At 40.5% G+C, this 23,384-nt stretch overlaps 1 protein-coding gene across 1 annotated transcript; it reads right to left on the bottom strand.

Moving 5' to 3' along the window:
* Nucleotides 1-9,550: 9,550 nt before the first annotated feature.
* LOC148027659 (uncharacterized) lies at nucleotides 9,551-10,714 on the bottom strand. Its single transcript, XM_087688931.1, has one exon. It carries the CDS (start codon nucleotides 10,687-10,689, stop codon nucleotides 9,964-9,966), a length of 726 nt encoding a protein of 241 aa, XP_087545057.1. The 5' UTR covers nucleotides 10,690-10,714; the 3' UTR covers nucleotides 9,551-9,963.
* Between the last annotated feature and the right edge of the window lie 12,670 nt (nucleotides 10,715-23,384).

The raw sequence follows: 23,384 nt of genomic DNA, 5'->3' as shown, positions 1-23,384 counted from the left end.
GAAGTGGGTTGACTTATTGGGCTAAGGGGAGCACTAGAGCTTCCTCCTCCTTCTAATGGACTATTTGTAGCACTAAGGTCACTGAGACATCTCCCTCACAAGTGTATCACACTGCTACATTGAGGGGAATATCTCCTAAGATTTTAGCCTACCATCCAGTCCTTTTGGATCTTTCTTGTTTTTGGATCTTGGCCTGATGATGTTTATAAAAACATAATGGGTATATCTCCATGCTCTTTGTGATTAACTAGTCTCTATTTAACTTAGGTTAAGGAACCGCTACTTATTGGTAGCTCTCGGAAAAACACACCATCTGTCAGGACCGAGAATGGGCAACACTAGCTCTAAGTCTCTAGTTGGGCCTTCTATACTCACCCACACAACCCCACGGCCTCATAGCCAAGATTATATAGACACTATGAACTCATTTATTGAAAGAATGTGTTTGTTGATACAATCTCTAGATTGTAGGCCAATGTGATGCTCTTCCCAACTCCAAGAAGAGGGAGTACCCAAACATTTAAGTGGCTAGCACCTCATAACATAAACAAAGGGAGCATTCCCCAGCTTATCGATGTGGCTCCACTACGGCTTTTTTACATCCCAAGGATTGGCCCCAAGATGTGTTGTCTCAACATATAACACATACGCAAAAAGTTACTCTTCACAATATTTGTTCCAAGAGATAGTATATTCCTCAACAAATCAGTCCCCCAAGGAAACAATTAAACTAAACTTACACCATAGGGAGCCTCACACTCATCGTGGGTCAATAGTTTGAAACCAAGTGTTATGTATCCACTAGGAGATAGTTCTCTTTATACCATGTTGATGCAATGCAATGTAAAGTGGATAAGTTTGAGTGCACAAACATTTTACTTAAACAAAATCAGCATTGTGAATATGACAAACATTCTTTCTATGATTTTCTTTCATTAACAACTTTGTTGTGATAATAAAGTAGTGCCAGACTACTTCCTGCCGCCACTATACCTCTTAATACTTAAGTAAGATGAAAATCTATATGAAAAGTGCAACAAAAAAATCAAATTTTGAACCATATTCAGCACATCAAACCCCTCTCTTCCTAGGGTTTAGGGTTTTGCTTGTGATGGGTCGGTGAAGAGGTGTTTCCATGTATATTTATTCATAATGTAAGCAATAAATATGCAATAAAATGTACAATTGGGGGTAAGATGAGGCAAATCCTCATGTTCTACCTCCACTATACTTGCACAAATACAACTCTAATTTTCCATAATTTTTTACACATGATATCTATTTTTTTTCTCAAATAAAACTCATATTTATTTATTTTTTAACAATTATTAGTAATTAATTTTTTTATTTTTTGTCTTTATTAATGCAAAAAACTTAATAATATTGAGATTTATTATTACTCCTGATTTTTCTCCATGGAAACAAAATTTACCATGATAAAACTCATAAAATTGATGATTTTGCATAAAGTTACACTTTTACGTGTTTTGTGTTTTAAAGAAAGTGCATAAATGATTAAGACTTATTTTTCATGTTGATATTTATAATAGAATGAACTATTTTCAAATACTAGAAACTAATTTTAACCATCGAAAACTAATATGCATCATAAAACCAAGGAGCTCACTTACTCATAAAATTGCATACGCACTGCACTCCATTATATTTCAAGAACGAAAAGCCGCCCCGTTGATGCTCGTTTATAGCCATTGATGCTTCCTTGGTACTTTTTAATCTATTCCTCGTATTTTGTCACCAACGAGCACCCATTCCCCTTCATTCTCTCAATCCATATGAACCACATTCATGACAAGAGAGAAAGACTGAAATTTGATATTGCTAAAAACTACATAATTTATTATACAAATTGGAGTGATGGAGAGCTAAAAATTGTACAGTCAATGCCTACGAGTGCGAAGGGACTCATCACCGGCCCAAAAAAACCATTTTTTTAGGGGTAAAGTAGAAGGCACCGAAAAATACTCCCCCCCCTCCCCTAGCATTTCATTTCTTGTATGTTTTCCTCTTCTTAGTCAAGCTTTACACTTGACCCAACAAATAACTAGTTTACTTTGACAATTTCATACTTTGTAAAGTTGTGCATGCTTTTCTCTTCTTAATCAAGTGTTACCCTTAACCTAACAAACAACTAGTTCACTAACAGTTTCACACTTGCGCAAAGTGGTGCCCTCCTGATTGAGGAGACAAACAATCTCCAAATTGTGATCCAATTGGACGAATGAATTTCTGGCATCAATATTTATCACCTTAGCCTCAGTCACATGTTTTTTGGCTTCGGATCCAATAGATGCTTCATAATGCCAAACCTTGTCACCATTAAATGTGGAGTCAAAAAAACTCCAATTGACAAATAGACACTTGCATTGGATTCTCGGTGTCAAAATGCATCTAGAAAAACTCCAACTCCTTGATCTGTAATCATTTCATTTTGCGCTAAAAATGTCTCTTTTATGCATCTTAGGGTCTTTTACCACTTAAATAACACTACAAGATACATGCCTCATACCAATGTTCAAAGTGATAAAAATGTTCATAAAAAATTTTGTCCACGTCATCACAAAAAACATCGGTATTAGTGATGTCATAGAACCATCGCTATAATCATTGCTATAGTGACGATTTGTGATGCTAACTGTGATGTTTGTAGTAAATTTGCGACACTAATAGCGACGGCTATAGGGAAAACAAATTTAAAGTGTACTTGAATCCATAAGACTGATACATAAAATAAATACAAGATCACGTAATGAAAGTGGCGGTAGAATGATGGAAAGATATAAAGGATGATAATAACATAGTGCATAGAAAATGTCAATATAAATCACATGACCAAAAAAGAAGAGGATGTACACTCCATGAATCCAAGGACGAGCTATAGGTCCTCGCCATCCAAAAGCTCGTCCCGTCGCAAAGGAGTATTGAACGGACTCTGCAAAAAAAAAAACAACCACACATCAGTCCACCACACAATAATGCATTTTAATTAAAATTAGTAACTATGGAAAAGAAAGATTAGTGACTTATTAGGCTGCGTCCATCCAATCGGTAGATCAATGCAGTGAGACTATGTCTCTCTGTATATCAAGTCTCTAGGTCGGTGGGATCGCGGTTTGTAATGGAGTGCTCCAAAGAAAAAAAAATACAGTTGTTAGAAACACGACTGTCAGTACAAGGGATATTGCAAAAAAATAAGCAAGCACAACAAAGGAAAAACTTACAAAGTTCTCCAGATAAATCCTATGGCCACCACTCCCAAGATGATGGACCACTTCTGCCTCCAATTGTGCCCTCGCCGTCTTAGGCTACTGTCTCAAACATCTTAGAGAATCTACAGCCTCCTCCTTGAGTTGGCATCAGCAATCATCTATGTCTAGCCACTTGGGCTCTGAGGCCCCACTCTTAAGTGCCTTACATGCATTCGATCGTCTGTGTGACACGTACGCACGCATGCACTCCATCATCTAGCTAGTGGAAAATGTATTTACTACAATGGGTATCGAAAACTCCTCATGCAAGGATGCTGCTATGTAGTCCTTGCTCCTCTCCGGTATGTTATTCCAATGATCCAATACGTTGTGCCAAAAAACTTGTTGGTATAACTCTCTCATACGAGCCATCACCCTCCTCCCCTCATCATTCATGATGACAGCTCTTGTCCTATCATTTCAAGGTATCCATACCCTTTTGGGGTATGCCTAAGATGTGTCCTCTCCCACATGCGACCATGCTCCTGGGCATATCCAGGAAACCCTTGTACATCTGGTGTACCTATGGGAGTTGTATCTATTAGAGTAGCACCCATAGGGGTGCCACCTGCGGTGGATGGCTGAGCAAAAACTAGAGTGACTGGAGTAGATGTCCCCACAGTTGTGACAAATCCCATAGGTGATGCAATTCTAGTAGAACAATGAGATAGAGACATTACATCGGTACCTCCACAATAACCACCTGAGCCATGCTCTCTCAAACCTACATAAGAGCGAGGAGTAGCACCTGTATCCCGAGCCGACCGCGGGCTCACTGCATCCACGTCTCGGAAACATCCACTAGAACCACTCCCTTCATTAGGTCCAAGTCTAGAGTGCCGACCTCACCTACTGAAAACTGATACATTAGAGTGCACCAAAGTAGATCTAACAGAATGGCCTAATGGTGTCCGAGATAGCTCCTAGTCCGCCATATCTCTGAATCGTGTCATCTTATCTGTAGACATACGTGTGAAGATCTCCTGTAGCTTCACATTGCTTATTCCTCAACTCATTGTGCGGATCCAAATATCCACACAGATCACCTACATAGACAAAAATTGATGTTAGCATAATCAATATAAATCAAGCAAAGCACGATAATATAAATCTTTAAAAAATGATCTTACTTAAAACGCATATCTTATGTGCCCTTATAAGTGATTCATCAATGAATTGAGTAGGTGGATGCTCCAAGTATGAAGTACCCTATGGTCGCATGTCAATCTCCTGACACAAGTCAACATACATTGGAAGGTCAATAGATAAGTCACCACAAAAGGATAAGTCCACCTCGTTCTCAAAGAATTCTTGGACTTCTGTATTTCCATCATTGTTACCCGATTTTGGCTCTTCTACATACTCATCTACATTGAGAACATTGCTCTCCTCATATACTCTTGCACTTCAAGGAGCTGAAGGTACAACATACCACCATTGAGATTGTCGGGGGTTTGGATAGAAAATTACATGTTCAAAACCACGTACAAGAGACATTTAACTTTTGTGACATGTATCATGTCGTAATAAAATTTAAAAAAACATGAGTTTATGCACATATTCACAATGGGCCTGCAATACAAACGTGTTGCACAAATCCATCCATCTTTTTTTGGAATCTATTTCGAGAAATCTAGATGGACCTCATTGAACTATTGACCCAGCTCCTTCAAGTACCACTTTGAACCAATGCGCACACATCCAATAGGATCATGGAGAAGCTATGGTAATCCACCATTATAATACTTTGTAAGTTTTCAAAATACTCCATCTCATCTATAACGTTGTTTGGATCCATTGCTCGTCATTGGCTCTCTTGTTCGAACTTTGCCATGATACCACAATCTGTTGTGGAGCACATTTTGTCAATACGATCCACGTGAAAATACCGTCCAAATCCACCAGGATAATACTTTGTAAGTTTCCAAAATACTCCATCTCATCTATAATGGTGTTTGCATCCATTGCTCATCATCGGCTCTCTTGCTCGAACTTTGCCATGATACCACAATTTGTTGTGGAGCGCATTTTGTCGATATGCTTCACGTGGAAATGCCATCCGTATGGTCATGCTGCAGTGTATATTTTGTAATGTACATTGAAGTAGTTAATTAGTTTTTCCATATAAAATCTAGATATGACAAATCCTAAACACATCGTCAGCTTTGGACTACATCCCCTTGAGAATTTCCACTCCTCAGTTGAGACCTCTGCCCCTTCGTGAGATGCTGTGGTCAAAGCTTCATGCAACCATCGTGTTGACATAAACCACGGCATCTCCTCCATGCCCTTAGGGTATCGAATCAGTCGATGGCGCGTACTACGTTGAAATTCAGATTGCGCTTCTTCTCGATCTTTCTTGGCTTGCTTATATCTAGTGAGCCATGTCTCCATGGAGGAATGACGCAACATACAAAAACGATTCACTTTCTCCTCCCTTGCAGCATCCATCCTTTTTTCTACCCCATTTCTAACCACCACATCTCCGGTCAATCTATCATCATCCTTCAACGACCATAGCATACTATTGTCGAAATCCACTGTTGGTATCCACTGTGAAATATGCACTAGCGCCTCAAACACCAACCAACCTTCAGCCATGCTACCTTGTGGTTGAGCTCATTGTCACACAAAGCCTTTCAAGGTTTTCATGAAGCACTCCAAGAAGAACATCCATCACATATGGACAAGTCATGCAATCTCCACTTCCTCTACAAGATGTACCAGGAGGTGGGTTTGTATCGTGAGCATGCTGGTGAGCAAGTACTCCTCAAAGAGACAGACAGTCTCCACTGCTCCCCACATTACAGATTCAATAGAGGATGTCTTTATCTCTTTTTGTGAGATCCATTGTACTAAATTTGATAACATGTAAATCACCCTACATATTTATGGATTAAGGCATCCCGAGATCACGATCGGTAGTACAAACTGCCCACAAATGAAGAAGCATTACGAACAATGACTAGACTCCAAATAGCAAAATAGGCAGGCCACTTACAATCCATTCGTAGTACAAACTTGGCATACCTTATGCCAATCATGGGATTTTAGCCCTGATAATTGGCCGTCTTTAGAAAATGCGGACTTGAGAGAACACATCATACCCATCGGAATGTGGATAGCCTTGATAATTTGCTTCACAATGCACGCTTCTTTAGTGGACAAAACCCAAGAAGCACAAGGTAGCTGAAGCGACCATCAACACTCAACTACGGCCAAAGCGCCTCCATCTTGCCTACCTCCTTCAAATCCATTCATGCCTCTACAATGTCTCTCTTTCCTGTGATGTGGTCCCATAGTAAGCTACCCACATTCTTGAAAATATGCATGGGATCTGACAAGTGGTTGATTCGACAAGTGGTCGAACACACCCAAGGTGCACCTTTAACAAAACATCTCTTTTTCTCTCTACCACTACCACTACCACTACCACTACCACTACCACTACCACTACCACTACCACCACCACCACCACCACCACCACCACTACTACTACAAACAAGAAAAGAAGAAAAGAAGAAATTAAAGAACAAGATCTTACACTCTCTTTGTTTTTTATCCATTCCTTCTCCTCTCTCCGTCCCTCTTTCTTTCTTTCTTTATTATGTTTTATGTCTATTCCCTCTCTCTCTCTCTTGTTCTTTCTTTCTTTTCCTCTCTTCCTCTCCCTCTCTCATTTCCTCTCTTTCTCCCTCAGTACACATCATTTTTAACAAAAACAAACAAAAGAAAAGGAGAAAAAAAAACAAACCAAGAGGGAGCAATGCACTCACCGCAAAGGCTTGAGGATGGATTTGACAATTCCTCTTCGCGACGGTAGCTCCTCTTCACTCTTTGTGCACTTTCTCCTCTTCCTCCCAAATGGCGGCAGGCGGTGAGAAGCTCTCATTCTCTCTCTTTCTCTCCCTCTCCCTCCCAATCACACGATGTAGTTCGCTCTCTTTCGCTCCATCTTTGGCTCTTTTGCTCAAAATGCCGCGCTCGGGTTTTGGCCCACTTTTTTCGTATGAGTATTGTCACTATAAATAGCAACGCTGCTAATTTGCATCGAAAATGGCTATCATTATTCCCCTATATCCTTATAGTGTCATGGCTTTAAAATCCACTCTCATAGGGCTTGTGTCTTTATTGGCCATTGATAAAATGGTCGATCCATGTTGGTAGTGCTGAGAAGGATTTTGGCCAAACCTTGTTGTTAGTATTTTGTTGAGTATAGCTTTGGTTGGTCATGAGGTCGATGAGGGGCTAGTTTGTATGATGAATTTGTATCATTATATTTGAAGTGGCTATTAGCATTGAATCTAATGGGTACTATTGTCCATGATATTCAAGGTACACTTGAGCATTTGCATATGTGGAGGATATTGGCTTTTGCCTTGGTGAATTTAGCATACTCATGGTTGGGAAAAAGTAAGCATGTCATCTCCACCAAAAATATTTAACATCACCACATTCTTGCAGTGGAAAGAGTGCTTAGAATAGGCAAGTAAGAATTGAGAGCTGGATCATACTAAGGGATAGTGAGGGGAGTGGTGACCCTTTCCCCACTATCCCTTCGTCACCTACAGATTTAAGGTGAGTGGGGAAAATATCACCCCACACTTACCTTACTAGCACCTTCAAGGAAGAGGGTTCCTAACACGATGCTAGTACAGTGAAAGCTATTGTCGTGATGTGATTGGATAAGGTCCAACTTGCTAGCACACATTTTTGACAACTAAATTAGTGGAATGAACTAGATTTATATATATATATTTTAATTACACACCTTGAATTATTTTTGTCATCCAACAAAACGGCCCCTCCGACTTGGTGGGTGACTCTGGGAATAATTATATAAGATGGTTGCCTTGATCACCCCACTCACTTTAGGGCAATTGAATTCTGAGTCAAATTCCAACAAGGAGTCCAAAGAACTACTTTATTTAGATTGGTCATAAAAGTGAGATTAAAGTACAAGAGGATGGGTTACTGTGGAGACTGAAACATGGAACACCCATGAGAGGAAGAAGAGTGGAACAAAGTGAGAGGAAGAGAGAGAGAATTGAAAGGAGAAACTTCAATTATGTTGGAGCATGAGAGAGAGAGAGAGAGAGAGAGAGAGAGAGAGAGAGAGGGGGGGACTAGAGGCTAGGTTGAAACCCAATTGTATCAAATGTCTACAATGTTGCTTATCTTTGTGAGTCACATTTCTTCTCTATTGGCCTATCCTTTTGCAAGCATCTCTCCTCCTCTTTATCTCCTTCCTTATTGTCCTTCAAGAACCGTGCCTATCATGGTTGTTTGTAGGACGTTGTTATAGTTTCTTTCTTCTTGGTTGAGAGCTTATCTATTGAGTAAGCATAACAATAGGATGAATTTTAATAAATTGTCTATAGCTCATTAAGGGCTTCTTACTCTTATCCCTTCACCCATCAATGCCATTGTAGCCATACCATTTCTTTACAAATCCACACTCACATGAATGAAGAGTATCAAATTTATCTAGGGGGTCACCCTCTCTTTCACTCGAATTTCTTTCTCTTCATGTGGTTCAAATGTGCAAGATCCCTTTGAAGGATAGGCTATCTAACTAGATTCAAGTGTGATCACTCTATCCTCTTTGCCACGAGTAGATGTAGAGCCTCAAATAGTTATTGTGGGGTTTTTAGATGATCAAATCCCTATTAATTAAGAAACAAGAGGAAAATTATAAACCTAAGTGGACTAATAAGCTAAATGCAATGCACATTGCACAAGCATTGGTGAGACAAGTAGGCAATGTGGTAAAAACTAGTGGCCAAACCATGACCATGAATTGACCCTCTATCTCTTGCTCTCGCTCTACTCTTCCTAGAACCTTTCTCTCTTGCTCTAATCTCTGTCTCTCACAGACACATTCTCTCTCTCTCTCTCTCTCTCTCGCTTTCTCTCTCTCTCTCTCTCTCTCTCTCTCTCTCTCTCTCTCTCTCTCTCTCCCTCCCTCCCTCCAATACCCTTCTCTTTGAGGAGAGTCTCAAACACTTATTGTGGGATTTTTAGATTGTCAAATCCCTATTGATTATGAAACAAGAGAGGGAAAGAATAATTAACAATGTAGAAAAAGTGATGATGAGGTATAACCTAAGTGGACAAAGAAGTTGTTTGAGGAATGCACACTCCATTCATGAGCACATGTGATGAGCATGCCGTGAGATATAAACTAGTAGCTAGACCATGGGCACATATCGGCCCTCTAACTCTTGGTCTCTCTTCTCCTCCATGAAATACCTCTCTCTCTCTCTCTCTCTCTCTCTCTCAATGAGCGCTTAATAACTTGCAATTTATTTTTACTTTAAAAAGGATATTGTGTATCCGGTTGCAATACGTACTTGGGATCCTAATTATTACCCTTCTTACTAGGGGAAATCTCAATCACATTGAGTCCACATGATTCACATCAGTGACCCTCGCTCCATATGTGATCTCTTATTGCTATATTATTGCCCTCGCTCCACATGTCAACAAGATTGAAACATGAGAGCATCATTTATAGACTTCTTGCTATGTTGAACTCTGAAAAGAGCATGCTATCAACGAAACAGCCTAGGAGAGGATGAAGATCATCGAGGTACAGAAATCGACAAATGAGAAGCCCATCGAAATCAAGTGAAATTCTAGCCTCCCAGCAAATTTGAAGGCATGTGTGATGTGAGGTGGTTTGAGGTTTGGATGACTAGGCATATTTGGACTTGTAATCGGCCCAAAGCTGATGGACGGTCTTGTGAAGAAGTTGAGGGAAGTAATCCAAGCTCCAGGCGGACACTGCCAGCTTGGCATTGACAGCTTGGACGAAGCCAGGCTGCAGGCCCTCGCAGTACTGGAGGAAGTAGGCAGTGACGTCGTACCCCTGATCCCACGTCTCACCTGCGCCGGGTCCCACCCAATGGGACGGCGCCAGGCTGGCAGTCAAGCGGATGTAGTCGGCGATGCCTTCGATCAGGCCGCTGGGTGCTGTGCCCTGCCCATCCCACTGCCACACATGCGTGGATTCGTGGTAGAGGATGCCCTCCACCTCGCGCGCCACGTCAGCGCTGGTGCCAGCATAGTTGGCCACGTAGGCGTCGCTGAGGTGGATGTTGGCGGTAGTGTTGTCTTGGACCGTATAGGCGACGAAGCTGCCACCGCTGACGTCAATGTCGACGGTGAAGTTGACAGTGGCGACGGGCTTCCGTGGCGTGCTCTGATTGGAGTACAGGGAGTCGTCGATGAATGCGTGCGCGGATTGGAGCATCGAGGCAGCCTGAGAGAGGCCGACAGCGGCGTCGAAACGCCGGCCACCGGGCGTAGATGTAGCGAGGTCTGTGACCTGGAAAGTGACGGCCATGGCGGTGACCTGGCCTGTCGCTAGAAGGAGAAGAAGAAGCACAGGCCCTGCTAGTCCTTCCTTAATTCTCACCATCGCGATGGCCTCAGTACCTGGTAAGGGAAATAGCTCGTTTTTCTATACGTTGGGGGGGGGGGGGGGGGGGGGGAGACAGTTGGCACGACGGCATGAGCGGCTCGGATAGATGCTACGCTTGTTGTCGTTAATAGAGAGAGGAGGACAACTTGAGAGTGGCTCGGATGGACGCTACGCCTGTTGTCGTATTCGAGAGAGGAGGACAGCGGGGCGGCGTTGAACGTTACTTTCCGAGTCCAGCTGGCATATCTCCTCGTTAAGCTGTTGTAACTAGCCCGTGTGGGCCTGCCGACGGCAGATTAATAACCTTTGTTTTTAGATTCTTCGGTTTTCCCGACTGTGTCCCGGCAAACCGTAAAACCAGCCTTCAACGCTGAAGGTTGCAACACCTTTCAAACGGGTCTTGGCCCTTCTTTAAAAGACTAATTCTTTATGTGACATTTAAGAGAAGTGCTTTTCAAGCACATGGCCTTCCATATTGGAAGTGTAAAATTCTAGTATCGTGTCTAAAGAAAATTGAAAAAAAAACTCAACCTTCGAAGTAGAAATGCTAACTCAAATTACAACTTTCAATATAAAAATACATATAACTACAACAACCTAGCAGTGATCCTGACTCCTTGCCACCTTGGGTTATACATTTGTACATGTGTGATCACTGATTTGTAAAGTTAATGGACTTACCTATAAGCTACTAATAATTAGCTCTTCATTCTTCATTCACTGGTTTTTGTACCTCTCTCTCTCTCTCTCTCAAAAGGTTTGAGGATTCTCAAGTCCTCGACTGTTCAACATCGCTGAGGACTCTCTTCTCTTGTGGGCTTGCAGGCTATGTGACTATGTAGTGCACTAGGGCTAGAGCTTGGGGGAGACTAGGGCCATGGGCATTTCCAAGTTCCACCTTTCCTCCTCTGCGGGCCTGGAAGCTACATGACTATGCTAGGGCTGGAGCTTAGGGAGCCAAGGCCATGGGTGTTTCCAAGTTCTGCATTTCCTCCTCTGCGGGCTTAGTGCTACGTTGATGGCAGATGCACCGCGTGCTCAAGTAACAAGCTGTTGAGTCTATTGTCTCATCAGTGCTTGACGCAGCCCGCTTGTCGCTCGAGCCTTGAAGCTTGTCATAGCTCGCTTGTGGAATAGCAATCGAACATTTTGACAAATAAGTTCCTTAACTTATCTTTGAGTTAATATTTGTCTCATGCCCATACAATAGAAATTATGTAGCCCTTCTGTCCAACAGAAGTCCATGGTCCAAATCACATGGCACCATAATTTCCATCAATTATCTAGAATAGAATCTTCCAACACCTTAGACGTTGGGCTCACAATAGTCTACAACTCCATTTCAAACTAGGCAAGGGGTGTCCAAAGCTCCACTGACCCCAAGCGACCTAGGAGTGAGACACAACTTCCTTGGTTGGCCATTTCACCACTCGAACTTTGGCTTGTGAATCAAGCAATGCCCTCTCAGGTTGAAACGGGGCATGACCTTGGAGATGATCCACCAGTGCAAAATATCCTTCCTTAATTAATCCCATTAAGAATCAAGCATAATCAAGACAATCATCCATATTATCATCTTCCAAGATAACATTCATTTATTCCCATGGCAATTTGTCATTATAGACCCCTACCATGCATTTACCATGAAACACAAGCACTTGGAATAATCATCCAGATCACATTCCAACAATCAGTTTAATGCAAAAGCATTTAGGACATTATTTGATCAATCAACTAAACAATGGTATCCTTTTCCAAATATTGTAGAAATAGTCATGTTAACCTTTCCATCGCGTATTTGCTCTCCCCCTTGGGATTCCATGAAAAATTTACTTAACACTTCCTCCATTCAGCTAGGACATATGTCAAAGTTTCAACATTGCTCAAGACATGAGTTTTAGAAATCCCTTACTTTGATTGATAGCCGAACCTTCTTCCTGACAAGTACAAAAGCATCGATCTTTCCTTTGACTTAGGGCTTCCTAACTCTTGAGCTCTTCATTTGCCACTGAGGCCTAGAGTTGTTTGTATCCATTCCAGTTCCTGAATAGGATTGATAACATCATAGCTATTGGACGGATCTCAAGGCATCTCAGTTTTAGCCATCATGATTGTCGTTTGTGTTAACTATGCACAACATCAAGACTCCCAATCTATCAAACATAAGCTATTAATGAGAGCTTGGACAATGGTCTAGAGCTTTGATAATGATTCTTTTCTAGACTAAGTTGTTTGCCATGCAATCCTTCAGGCATGCAAGTTGCAATATATACCTTCAAAGAGAGGAAAATGCACCTACTATTGGGAGGACATGCTTGAAGCCTTAAATGTTATTTATGAATTCATTGCATGGTATCTAAATACAATCGACTTCTTTTGACACGCACATTTGGAAAATTCAATCCTTCTTCAAACACTTGCAATGCAGTTTATCATTTTTAATATCTTATTCCCGTATGGCATAACATGGGTCTAATGCATCTCATGTGAGAATCAAAGTAAGCATTTATCAATCTGAAAATACGTTACATACAACTGGTAGTGTGTTTGGATGGGCAGTGACATCCTCGCCTGAGTCTTCGTTGCTCATTGTGGGGTTTCCATCCACACGCTTCATTTTTCGCTTGGGGGCCATCCTTGATCTTTGCGAGTCGCATAAGGCTCCCACACCTTGTGCTCGATTAGTCGGGCCGATTGGGAAGAGAGTTGTGCTTGTGAGTGGGGGATAATCCCACGAGACGGATATAGGTTTGCGGCTACGGGGGGAAAAGAGATACGTGTGGCCACCCTCTTCGGAGGGGAAGGGAAAGAATCTCTCTCCCTCTCTCTTTCTCTCTCTCTCTCTCTCTTTCCCTCTTCTTCTTCTTCTCTCTCTCTCTCTCTCTCTCTCCTTCTTCTACTTCCCTTCTTCTTCTCCTCCTTCTCTTCTTCTCTCCTCTCTCTCTCTCCCTCTCTCTTACTCTTCTTCTCTTCTTCTCTTCTTCTCCCTCTCTCTCCTGCTCTTATTCTTCTCCTCCTCTTCTTCTCTCCTCTCTCTCCCCCCCTCTCTCTCTTCCACAGTAGCCAAGGGGACAAGAGGTGCTAAGGCCCTCCTTTGCTCGAGGGGGGGGGGGGGGGGGATTATTAGGGGCCGACATGGAGTGGTGGTCTTTCCCCCACCCACCAGCTATTCTGCATGATCGGGGGGGGGGAGCGGGGGGATCCTTGGCCCTCCAAGTGGCCACGGCCTTGATATACCCAAGGGGAGCGGGGGTGCTTGGCCATGTGGCCTTCCCCCCTCCATCATCATCTGCATGCCTTTGTGCCTCAGCAGCTCCACCGCCACCATGTCAATACTCCCTCGCCATCGCAATCTCTCCCTTTGCCTAAGTCGACTACATGTTAAGCTCCCCCTCCCTCTGCCAGCTGCTCCTGGTGGTGCCACTAGGGAGGGGGACATTAAAAAATTTCGTTTAAATTTTATTTTTAAGGGGGATGTCTCACGGCGAGATATTACACACACACACACTCTCTCTCTCTCTCTCTCTCTCTCTCTCTCTCTCTCTCTCTCTCTCTCTCTCGTTAAATAGCAACAAAGAACTAATGAGTGAAGAAGTATAGATCTCATAAATTACCATTGGCCCCTTGATGCACTACTTTAAGATAAAAAACACACGAACAATCTCTACTCTTATATATGTTGAACGATCCAGAATATTTGATATTTTCTTACCAAGCTTGCCCCAAGAAACCGTTCATCTACCCTATAGCTCCAGTTTCCTTGCACACTCCATGTAGGTCATCTGTTCGAAAAACAATTGCAATATATCTAGATTTGATACCATCTTATACTCAATTGAAATGTGGATGACCATTGTGCTCAATCATTTTGTCATTAGAAACTAGCTAGGTGAAGTGCAAAAAAAACCCTTCAATGATTTTCCAACTAATCGCACGTGCGGTGTTGCTAGAGACTAGCACCGAATTTCTTCATGCTATAGTCTCCTTAATTCAAATAATAGTATGTCCTATATGTTATGCATAGACAAATAAATCATATTTTGAATCATTTTCAGCAACTAACCACTCTTAAAAACCCTTTTTCCTCCTACCGTTTAGGTTTTGCATTTGTTGGGTAGGGGTAGGGTTCATTTTTATGTAATTTTTCATATAAAAATACATAAAAACATAGTAGAACATAGAAACAAGGCTTAACTGAGGCTTGATCCTCATGCTCCATCTTTGTTATATGCTCATGAACATAAAATGTAATTTTTTCTACTTTTTTAAGTGGAAAAACAAAAAATGAGATATTTCAAATTTATGAGTTGTTACTGATCAAGGACACTAAACATCATTTTCATATCAATTTTTATCCCATATGACTCCAAAACAGTCAACAAAAATCCCAAATTTCATCATTTTTAGAAAAACCGCAACTTACGGGTTTTGCGTGTTTTGCGAGAAATCATTATGTCATTGAATTTTCTGATTTTCTTTCATATTTTAGAGAGAATCCAACATGAGAAATCAAGAACAAATAAAATCAAGCACTTTCTTCAATCATTTTCCATAAAACAAAAGAATCGCTCACTTACGCATAGAAATCCTGATTTTGAGCCGTGTATCTCATAGATGGGAGGCCACTGACGCTTCTTCTTTGCCAATGATGCACTCTCTGAGCCTAATATACTTGCTCCATCACTCCAGCATCATCATTTGCTATGGATTTGTCATCACAACCCTCCCCCTTCTCTCTTGAATCAGCATACAAACAACCGCAAAGAGAGAGACGAGAGAGAGACTAAAAAATTAGATTTCTTAATCCTCCATGAAAATGGACAAGATTACAGCCACATCCTTCCTCTTTCTAATTTGATCAATAATTTCTCTTTCTCTCTCTCTCTCTCTCTCTCTCTCTCTCTCTCTCTCTCTCTCTCTCTCTCTCTCTCTCTCTCTCTCTCTCTCTCTCTCTCTCTCTCTCTCTCTCTCTCTCTCTCTCTCTCTCTCTCTAGAAGGATATGAATAAGAGAGGCACCGATCAGATTTTGCGAGGGTGCAAAAATATTTGGGCCCTCTCCCCCTCCATATTCGTTAGTTTTTAATTAGTTTTGAGGCTTTTATCAAGCTTACGGTTAAAACTCTTTAAAATAACTAGTTCAGCTGCTTTTTGTGTTCACACTGTCCCACAAGTGGATATTTCAATTTTGAGTGGGAAAACGGACTCGGATTCGAGATCCATCTGGATAGATGGCTTTGCGACATTGAAAACTATAATCTTGGGACCAACCTGGCACTTTTTGGCTCTCGAATCCTAATCCCAAACCTTGCAGGGATTAAATGGGGGGTCAAATGACCTTTGATCGATGAATCGAGACTTGCTTAGATCCCTGACATCGAAATGCATCTAGAAAAACTCCAACTTGTGACCATTGGCCACCGTTTGATTTTTCATGAAAATTTGGTCTTTGGTGCTTCCCGAGTACTTCTTGCTCCAAAATTGGCCTCAAATGCTTCTAAAATCAGCTCCTAAAATCCAGTTCTCATTCCTATTTCGCATCGACTTCTCAATAGAGTCCACACTTCTGATGCCTTGGTTGTATGATGAATTAAAGTTAAAATACTATAAGAACAACTTGCAATGAAGGCACACAATGCATGTGCATTCCTCCATTTCCAAGCTTGTAGAAGATCTGCATTCAGAGGAATCATCACACTCGAATTTGATGGATTAAGGGTTGATTCTAGTTCTAGGCTAGTCCCTAGCACCATCTCTAGGAGCTCATAATAATCAAGGATTGTAGCAATTTTAAACTTCCACAAAAAGTATAGTTTGTACCATGTAACTTGCCTTTGTTAAAGGTTGGTGGATGAATGCTTAGTGTTTGAATAGTCAGTATACAAGCATTGCTTCTAGAACTACTTCTTGATGCACCAAAACCACTTGTAGAAGTCGATAATGCTCCTCCTTGCTATTAAAGCCTTTGTCTCACAAATACTCTTCAACCCCTAGAGTTCCTTGGGCTCTGATACCATGTAAAAATTACACAACACATTGAATAGAATTTGAGGAAGAGATAGAAAAAGAGAGTATATAGTAAATAAATGGAGAATAAAAAATCTTTTTAACTCCAAACAAGAAAATACAAAGATGGCTCTATCTACCTATACACTTCCAATGTGAAGCTTAGATAGTGATCTAGATAAAAGATAGGTGAAGAGCTTAAGGCTAACTAGAATGTCACTTGTGGGGTGAAAGGATAAATCATGAAAGATGTGGAGTCTACCTTTTAAAGTCTATGAAGGGGGTCATAATGGATGACCTTCCATATGTACATATGTTTGTTGACCTTTCATGTGTACTTCCAATAGTTGACCAAGGAATATTCTAGGTAATATTTACTACCCCTAGCCAAGGGCTACTTCTATGGTCCTCGGACCCAAAATAGGGGGTTCTTAATAACTTCCTTATCCTGCAACTCAATGCAGTGTACCTCGAGTTGCTACCAGCTTTAACTACTCTATCTAGCCCAAAGACTAGATTTGCAACTGTAACCTTTTGGCCATCATGTCACATAGACCTCATCTAATATACAAGTTAGGACCTATGAGTATCCAAGCTCACAAATGGCTTCTCCTCATAATGGGGGCCTTACAACTTGGAGCAGCATGGATCATTGGTGGAACCTTACGATGGTAGGGCATTGAGCATATCTAATAGAAGGGTGGAGAGAATGATGGTGCAAAGGTGTTTGGGATAGTGGAATGGGAATGACGGGGGTAACGGAGAGATTGAGAATAAGAGAGGATGAGAGTATGATGAAGTGGGGGATAAGAAAGGTGATGAAGTTGAAAGATAGATGGGGGAAGAGGGAGAGGGGGATGGGAATGAAGAGGGTAATGGAGAGATTGAGAATAAGAGAGGACATGTATAAGAGTAGGAGAGGATGAGAGTATGATGAAGTGGGGGATAATCAAGGTGATGAAGTTGAAAGATGGATGGGGGAAGAGGGAGAGGGAGATGGTGTGTGTGATGAAGTGGGGAATAGGGTAGTGGAGTAGAGAGGGATAGGGAAGTAGTGAAGGAGAGAAAGAGAATAGAGGTAGTGAGAATGGTGGTAGAGTGGAGTATGTATATCTCCTCCTTGAAAGCTCAAGGGTCTCCTTTTATAAGCACTTAGCTAAATTACATTATCTATTAATCTCAATTAATAAAGTATAATATTAATTGATCAAAGCCCCAAATTGGATAATGTACTAGGCAGTGTAAGGTAGTGCATGGAGTCTCCTTTCATAATGCATTTTGTTATTTTGTGTGCATAAGTCTTCATAGTCAAGCTTCTCAAATAAAATAATAAGAAAAAAGAATATAAATTTCAAATGTTGAAAAATGTGAAAGAGAGTTGTGGATGTGCATTACTAATATAATGTGATGCTTTACAATATGAAATAGATAGTTTTACAAGGTTTTGAGTAGAGAGAATATGAAAAGGTTTATGTACTTCTTAAAATATATGCCATCCTCCAAAAGAGTATGAAAGCTTGCTTTGGAGAGAGATCCATGGAGAAAACAACTTTGAATAATAATTGAGAAGAGTATCAAATCTCCATCATTATAGATATAGCATTTGTTACGAATCCTTTCGTGAACCAATATATTATTATATTTTCTTCTTTTGGTGACCAAAGCTTTTTTCATACATGTACCATTTATGAAACTCAAAATAATAAAAGGGAGAGTATCATAGTTAATGGGCTAGAAAAAGTGACATGCATGAAATGAAAAAAAAAATAAGAGAGAAGAAAAAGAGAATCAAATATATATACCATATGAAAGAGTTATTAGAGTATTTCATAAAATACTCAAAGTCATGTGTGTCCAAGCTTGGTCCCACATTGTCCTTTCATTTTCAAAGATTCTAGCTCTAAGTAGCTGACAACTTTGAATGTTTATACAATGTGCCCTCATATCCCCTTGTCCTCATGTTGACTTTTTTTCATGCTTGGCACCATCACTACAAGATACAAGCCACATACTGATGTTCAAAGCGATGCAAATATTCATTTTAAAAAAATATTCTTGCAATTGCTAAAAGCATTGGCATAAGCATCTCTACAAATTCTTCACATAGCATTTCTATATGTGTCGCTATTAGTATCGCAAAAAGTGATGCTAATAGAGACACTAATAGTGATGGAAATAGTGATGCTTTCTAATAAAAATGGTGACTAGGATAGTGACATGTGTAGCAAATGAGGGACACTAATAGCCACAACTATAGAGAAAAAAATTTGGTAGCCTGCCACCCACAACACCATGTACTAGATAATATTTTGTGAAGTAATTACATATTGGATGTGCAATCATCATCAAGGCGATTAATAACTCGTAAAATAAGTATAAGACTTGTGATGCCAACTCATGAAATTACATGGAACCATGGAGAGGAGAGCCAAAACAAACATGAAAATCTATCTATAAATATCGCAAAGTGCGATTTTACACAAAGGGATGATAAGTATATCTAAGAAATGCTATATGTAAAAGGCTTTCATGGATCATTGGATCAAAAAAGAAAATGATATGCACCCCAAGAATTCAAGCACATGCTACAAATCCTTGCCATTTGAAAGCTTCTCCTGTTGCAACGGAGTGTTGAATAGACTCTGCAAAATGAATAGCCAAACATTAGTCGACTACACATAATGCATCACAAAAAAAACTAATGACTATAGAGACAAGAATAAGGATTGACTTGCTAGGCCACCCCGCATGTACAATCGATCGATAAGTGCAATGAGACTGTCTCTCTGCATATCAAGTCTCCAAACGTGTGGCATCACAGTTTGTAATGGAGTGTTGCAAAGAAAACAAAACAACATTATTAGAAACAAGGTTGTTAGTACAAATGATATTTCAAATAAGAAAGCCAAAAGAACCAAAAGAAAAATTACAAAGTCCTCTAAACAAGTCTTGTGGCCACCACTCCCCAGATGATGCACAACCCATGCCTCCAATTATACCCTTACTGCCTTGTGTTGCTACTGCCATTGTCCTAGAGAATCTGTGGCCTCCTCCCTATGCTACTGGGATACATCTAAGGTGTGGCCTCTCCCACCTGCGACCATGCTCCTTGGCATAACTAGGAGACCTCTGTACATCTGGCATATCTACAAGGATACTATCTTTCGGAGTAGCACCCATAGGGGTGCCACCTATGGATGACTGAGCAAAACTAGGAGTCATGGGAGTAGATGTCCCTACAAGTGTGAAAAATCTTGGAGGTGAAAAGCATCCACCAAACTAATGAGACAAATATACTGCATTGGTGTCTCTGTAACACCCAAATGAGCCATCCTCTCTAGAACTAGTACAAGAGTGAGGAGTAGCAACCCTCTTTGGAATCAAATGCAAGCTCACAACACCTAGATATCTGCAATACCTTCTAGAACCACTTGCTCCATCTAGAGCCAGTCTAAAGCATTGAACTCACCTACTAGAGATTGAAGCATCAAAGAGGGTACTGAAGTAAACCTCATAGAATGGCCTAATGATGACTGTGACAGCACCTAGTCCACCATATCTCTAAAGCAGGCTATCTAACCTGAAGAAATATGTGTAAATATCTTCTAAAGCTCCTCATCAGTCATCCCTCAACTCATCCTACTCTCTAGGTATCATTAAAGGTAACATGGACATACAAAAAATAACGTTAGTCTAATCACTATAAGGATTTAGGTAAATCATGACAACATAACTCTTTTAAAAAAGGATGCTAATTAAAATTCATATACTAAAGTACTCTTAATAGAGAATCATCAATAAATTAAGCAAGCAGAATCTGCAAATACATGAGAGGGTGCAACCATCTTTTGGTCCCATCTACATGCTATCCTTTAATGAACTAGCTGAATTAGACAAGAACATTGATGTGATAACTTAGCAAAGGGTTTGTTAGACACTCAAAGTTACCTGCTAGAGTCCCAATTATGTTCATGAAGAAGAAATACGTGTCACTTTGAATGTGTGTGGATTATCAAGTACTCAACAAGATAACAATCAAGAATCGATACAATTTTCTGTTGATACTAGAGCTCTTGGAACACCTTGGAAAAGCCAAGATCTTCACAAAGATTGATCTACGAGGAGCTTACAATCTTATATGGATCAGAGAAGGAGACCAATGGAAGATAGCCTTTCTCATGGTATGGTTACTTCGAGTATGTTTTTATGCCATTCGGTCTCACCAACGCTCCTGCACTGTTTCGAACGATATCTTCCAAGAGCATCTAGATGATTTTGTGGTTATATAATTAGATGATATCTTGATATTCTCAAAAGATCCAAAGGAGCATGAGCACCATGAAAATTTAGTTTTGAAGAAGCTCAGAAAAGACTATATGCAAAACATGCGAAGCCTTTTTTCCATCAAACAAAAGTGGAATTCTTGGGGTACAATGCCTCCCATAGAGAAATCTTCATGGACCCTGAGAAGATTGAGGCTATTCTTGATTGGAAAACACCTACATGTATTTGTGATGTCCAATGTTTCCTTGGTTTGCCAACTTCTACAGGATATTTATCAAAGATAGTCATACCACTCACCAAACTCATAGGAAACTCAAAGTTCTCATGACCATCGATACTAAGAAGGCCTTCAAGTCCCTGAAGACCACTTTCACCATTGCCCCAACCACCCAGATTCTTTCGGGTCATTTTTATTGGAGACTGATACATCAAACTATGCCTTAGGAGTCATCTTGTCTTGGCATGGAGATGATGGTTATATGCATCCAGGGGCATTCAACTCAAGGAAGTTCTCCCCTCTAGAGATAAACTATGAGATCCATGACAAAGGAATTATTTCCATTGTAGATGCCTTTGATACTTGGCGTCATCATCTAAAGGGTGTAGCCCATAAATTTATCATCTATACAAATCACAAAAATCTAAAATACTTTATGACAACCCATATCCTCAATTGAAGACAATCCCATCAGAGTAACTTCTTATCTAGGTTTGATTTTGTCATCATCTATTGCCCAGGACACCAACAATGCCAATCAGATGCTTTATCAAGAAGATCCTATCCCCGACACCTAAGAAGAGAGAAGAAGTTTTTGATCAACAAAATGAGCAATACTACTCAAGCTAGAGCACCTCCAGCTAGTAGCCATCTCCAGTTGTCACCAAGACAACCCTACCTTGATCTAGTTAATCCACAAAGACCTACTACAGGATGATTTGGCCAATAATATCAAGAGAAAAAATCAAGAGGGAAAAGAAATTTTAGTTTGTGACCTTCAGGAAACTAATGGATCATTATACTATAAGCATCTACTTTACATCCCTCTAGGAAAGCTAAGACTCCATGTACTCCAACAATGTATGACACCCCAACAACATGAAACTTTGGAGTTAATAAGAACTTAGAGCTTATTTTAAGAGATTTTTGGTGGCCCCAAATGTGAAAATAAGTTAATTTATATATAAAATTATGTGATACCAGCAATAGGGCCAAGGTACCTTCACACAAACCACATGGCCTTTGCAACCTTTACCTGTTCCAATGCAACCTTGGTCTTCTTTGTCCATGGATTTCATAACATATCTTCCCAAATTAGACAAATATGACTCTATTCTTGTTGTGGTAGATAGTTTCACAAAAATGGAACATTCCATCGCTACCACCAAGATCATCACAAGCACAGCTACCACTAGACTCTTCCTTAGATACTTTTTTAGATTACATGGACTCCTAGATGACATCATCAACGATGATTGGGGTCTCCAATTCATATCTAGTTTTTGGAAGAGCCTTTAAAACCTCCTTGAAGTCCAAGTTAAGTTATCCACATCCAATCATCCATAAACTGATGGTAAAATAGAATGAGTAAATCAAGCCTTGGAACAATATCACTATTGCACCATCAACTACCATTAAAATGATTGGTTTGAGCTCTTGCCCTTTGTAGAGTTTTCTTATAACAATAGTATCCATGTATCTACCAAGAAAACTCATTTCTTTATAAACTATGGCTAGCATCCAAGGATGGATGTACATCTCTCCAATCAAGTAAAGAACCTTGTTGGCCAAGATAAAGCTCAACACCTAGCAAATATACACCAATAACTCAAGCAAAAAATCCAAATGGCTTAGAATCAGTACACGCACTATGCGGATAAACATCATCTCTAACATTAATCATATAAAGTCTATAATAAAGTATGGTTACTCAAGCATAACCTCTAAAAAACAAGGCCCTCCACAAAGCTAGACCATTAGAGATTTGGGCCCTTCACTATCATAGCCTAGATAAATCCAATTTCTTCTTGACTCCAACTCCCCAACATCATGAAGATCCACCCAATCTTCCATGTTTCCTTGCTTGAGTCATACCATAGCTCATCACTAAGGGAGGAGAGATCTAATCCTCCATCACTTGTCTAGATTGAAGATCACGAAGAATTTGGGGTCGAGCATGTCTTAGACTCGAGGATCTCCTAAGGTCAATTGGAATGCCTTATTCATTGCCAAGACATCCTCAAGCCAACCATGCAAACCCACCCTTGCCATGCCATCATAGAATCTTCTAGAAGATATGCCATGATAATGCTTGCATCATCAATGATGTCACCATGGAACATTGTAGAATATCTTTAGCCGCCCTCCAACACCTATTAAAGGAGGAGCTCACTACTCAATCTTGCC

This window comes from Lygodium microphyllum, chromosome 12, assembly GCF_053477565.2.
Source record: "Lygodium microphyllum isolate KBCC chromosome 12, Lygodium_microphyllum_v1.1.10, whole genome shotgun sequence".
Taxonomy (NCBI): Eukaryota; Viridiplantae; Streptophyta; class Polypodiopsida; order Schizaeales; family Lygodiaceae; genus Lygodium; species Lygodium microphyllum.
Note: the sequence above shows the minus strand (reverse complement) of the source record. Positions and strands in the feature narration are given on the sequence as shown.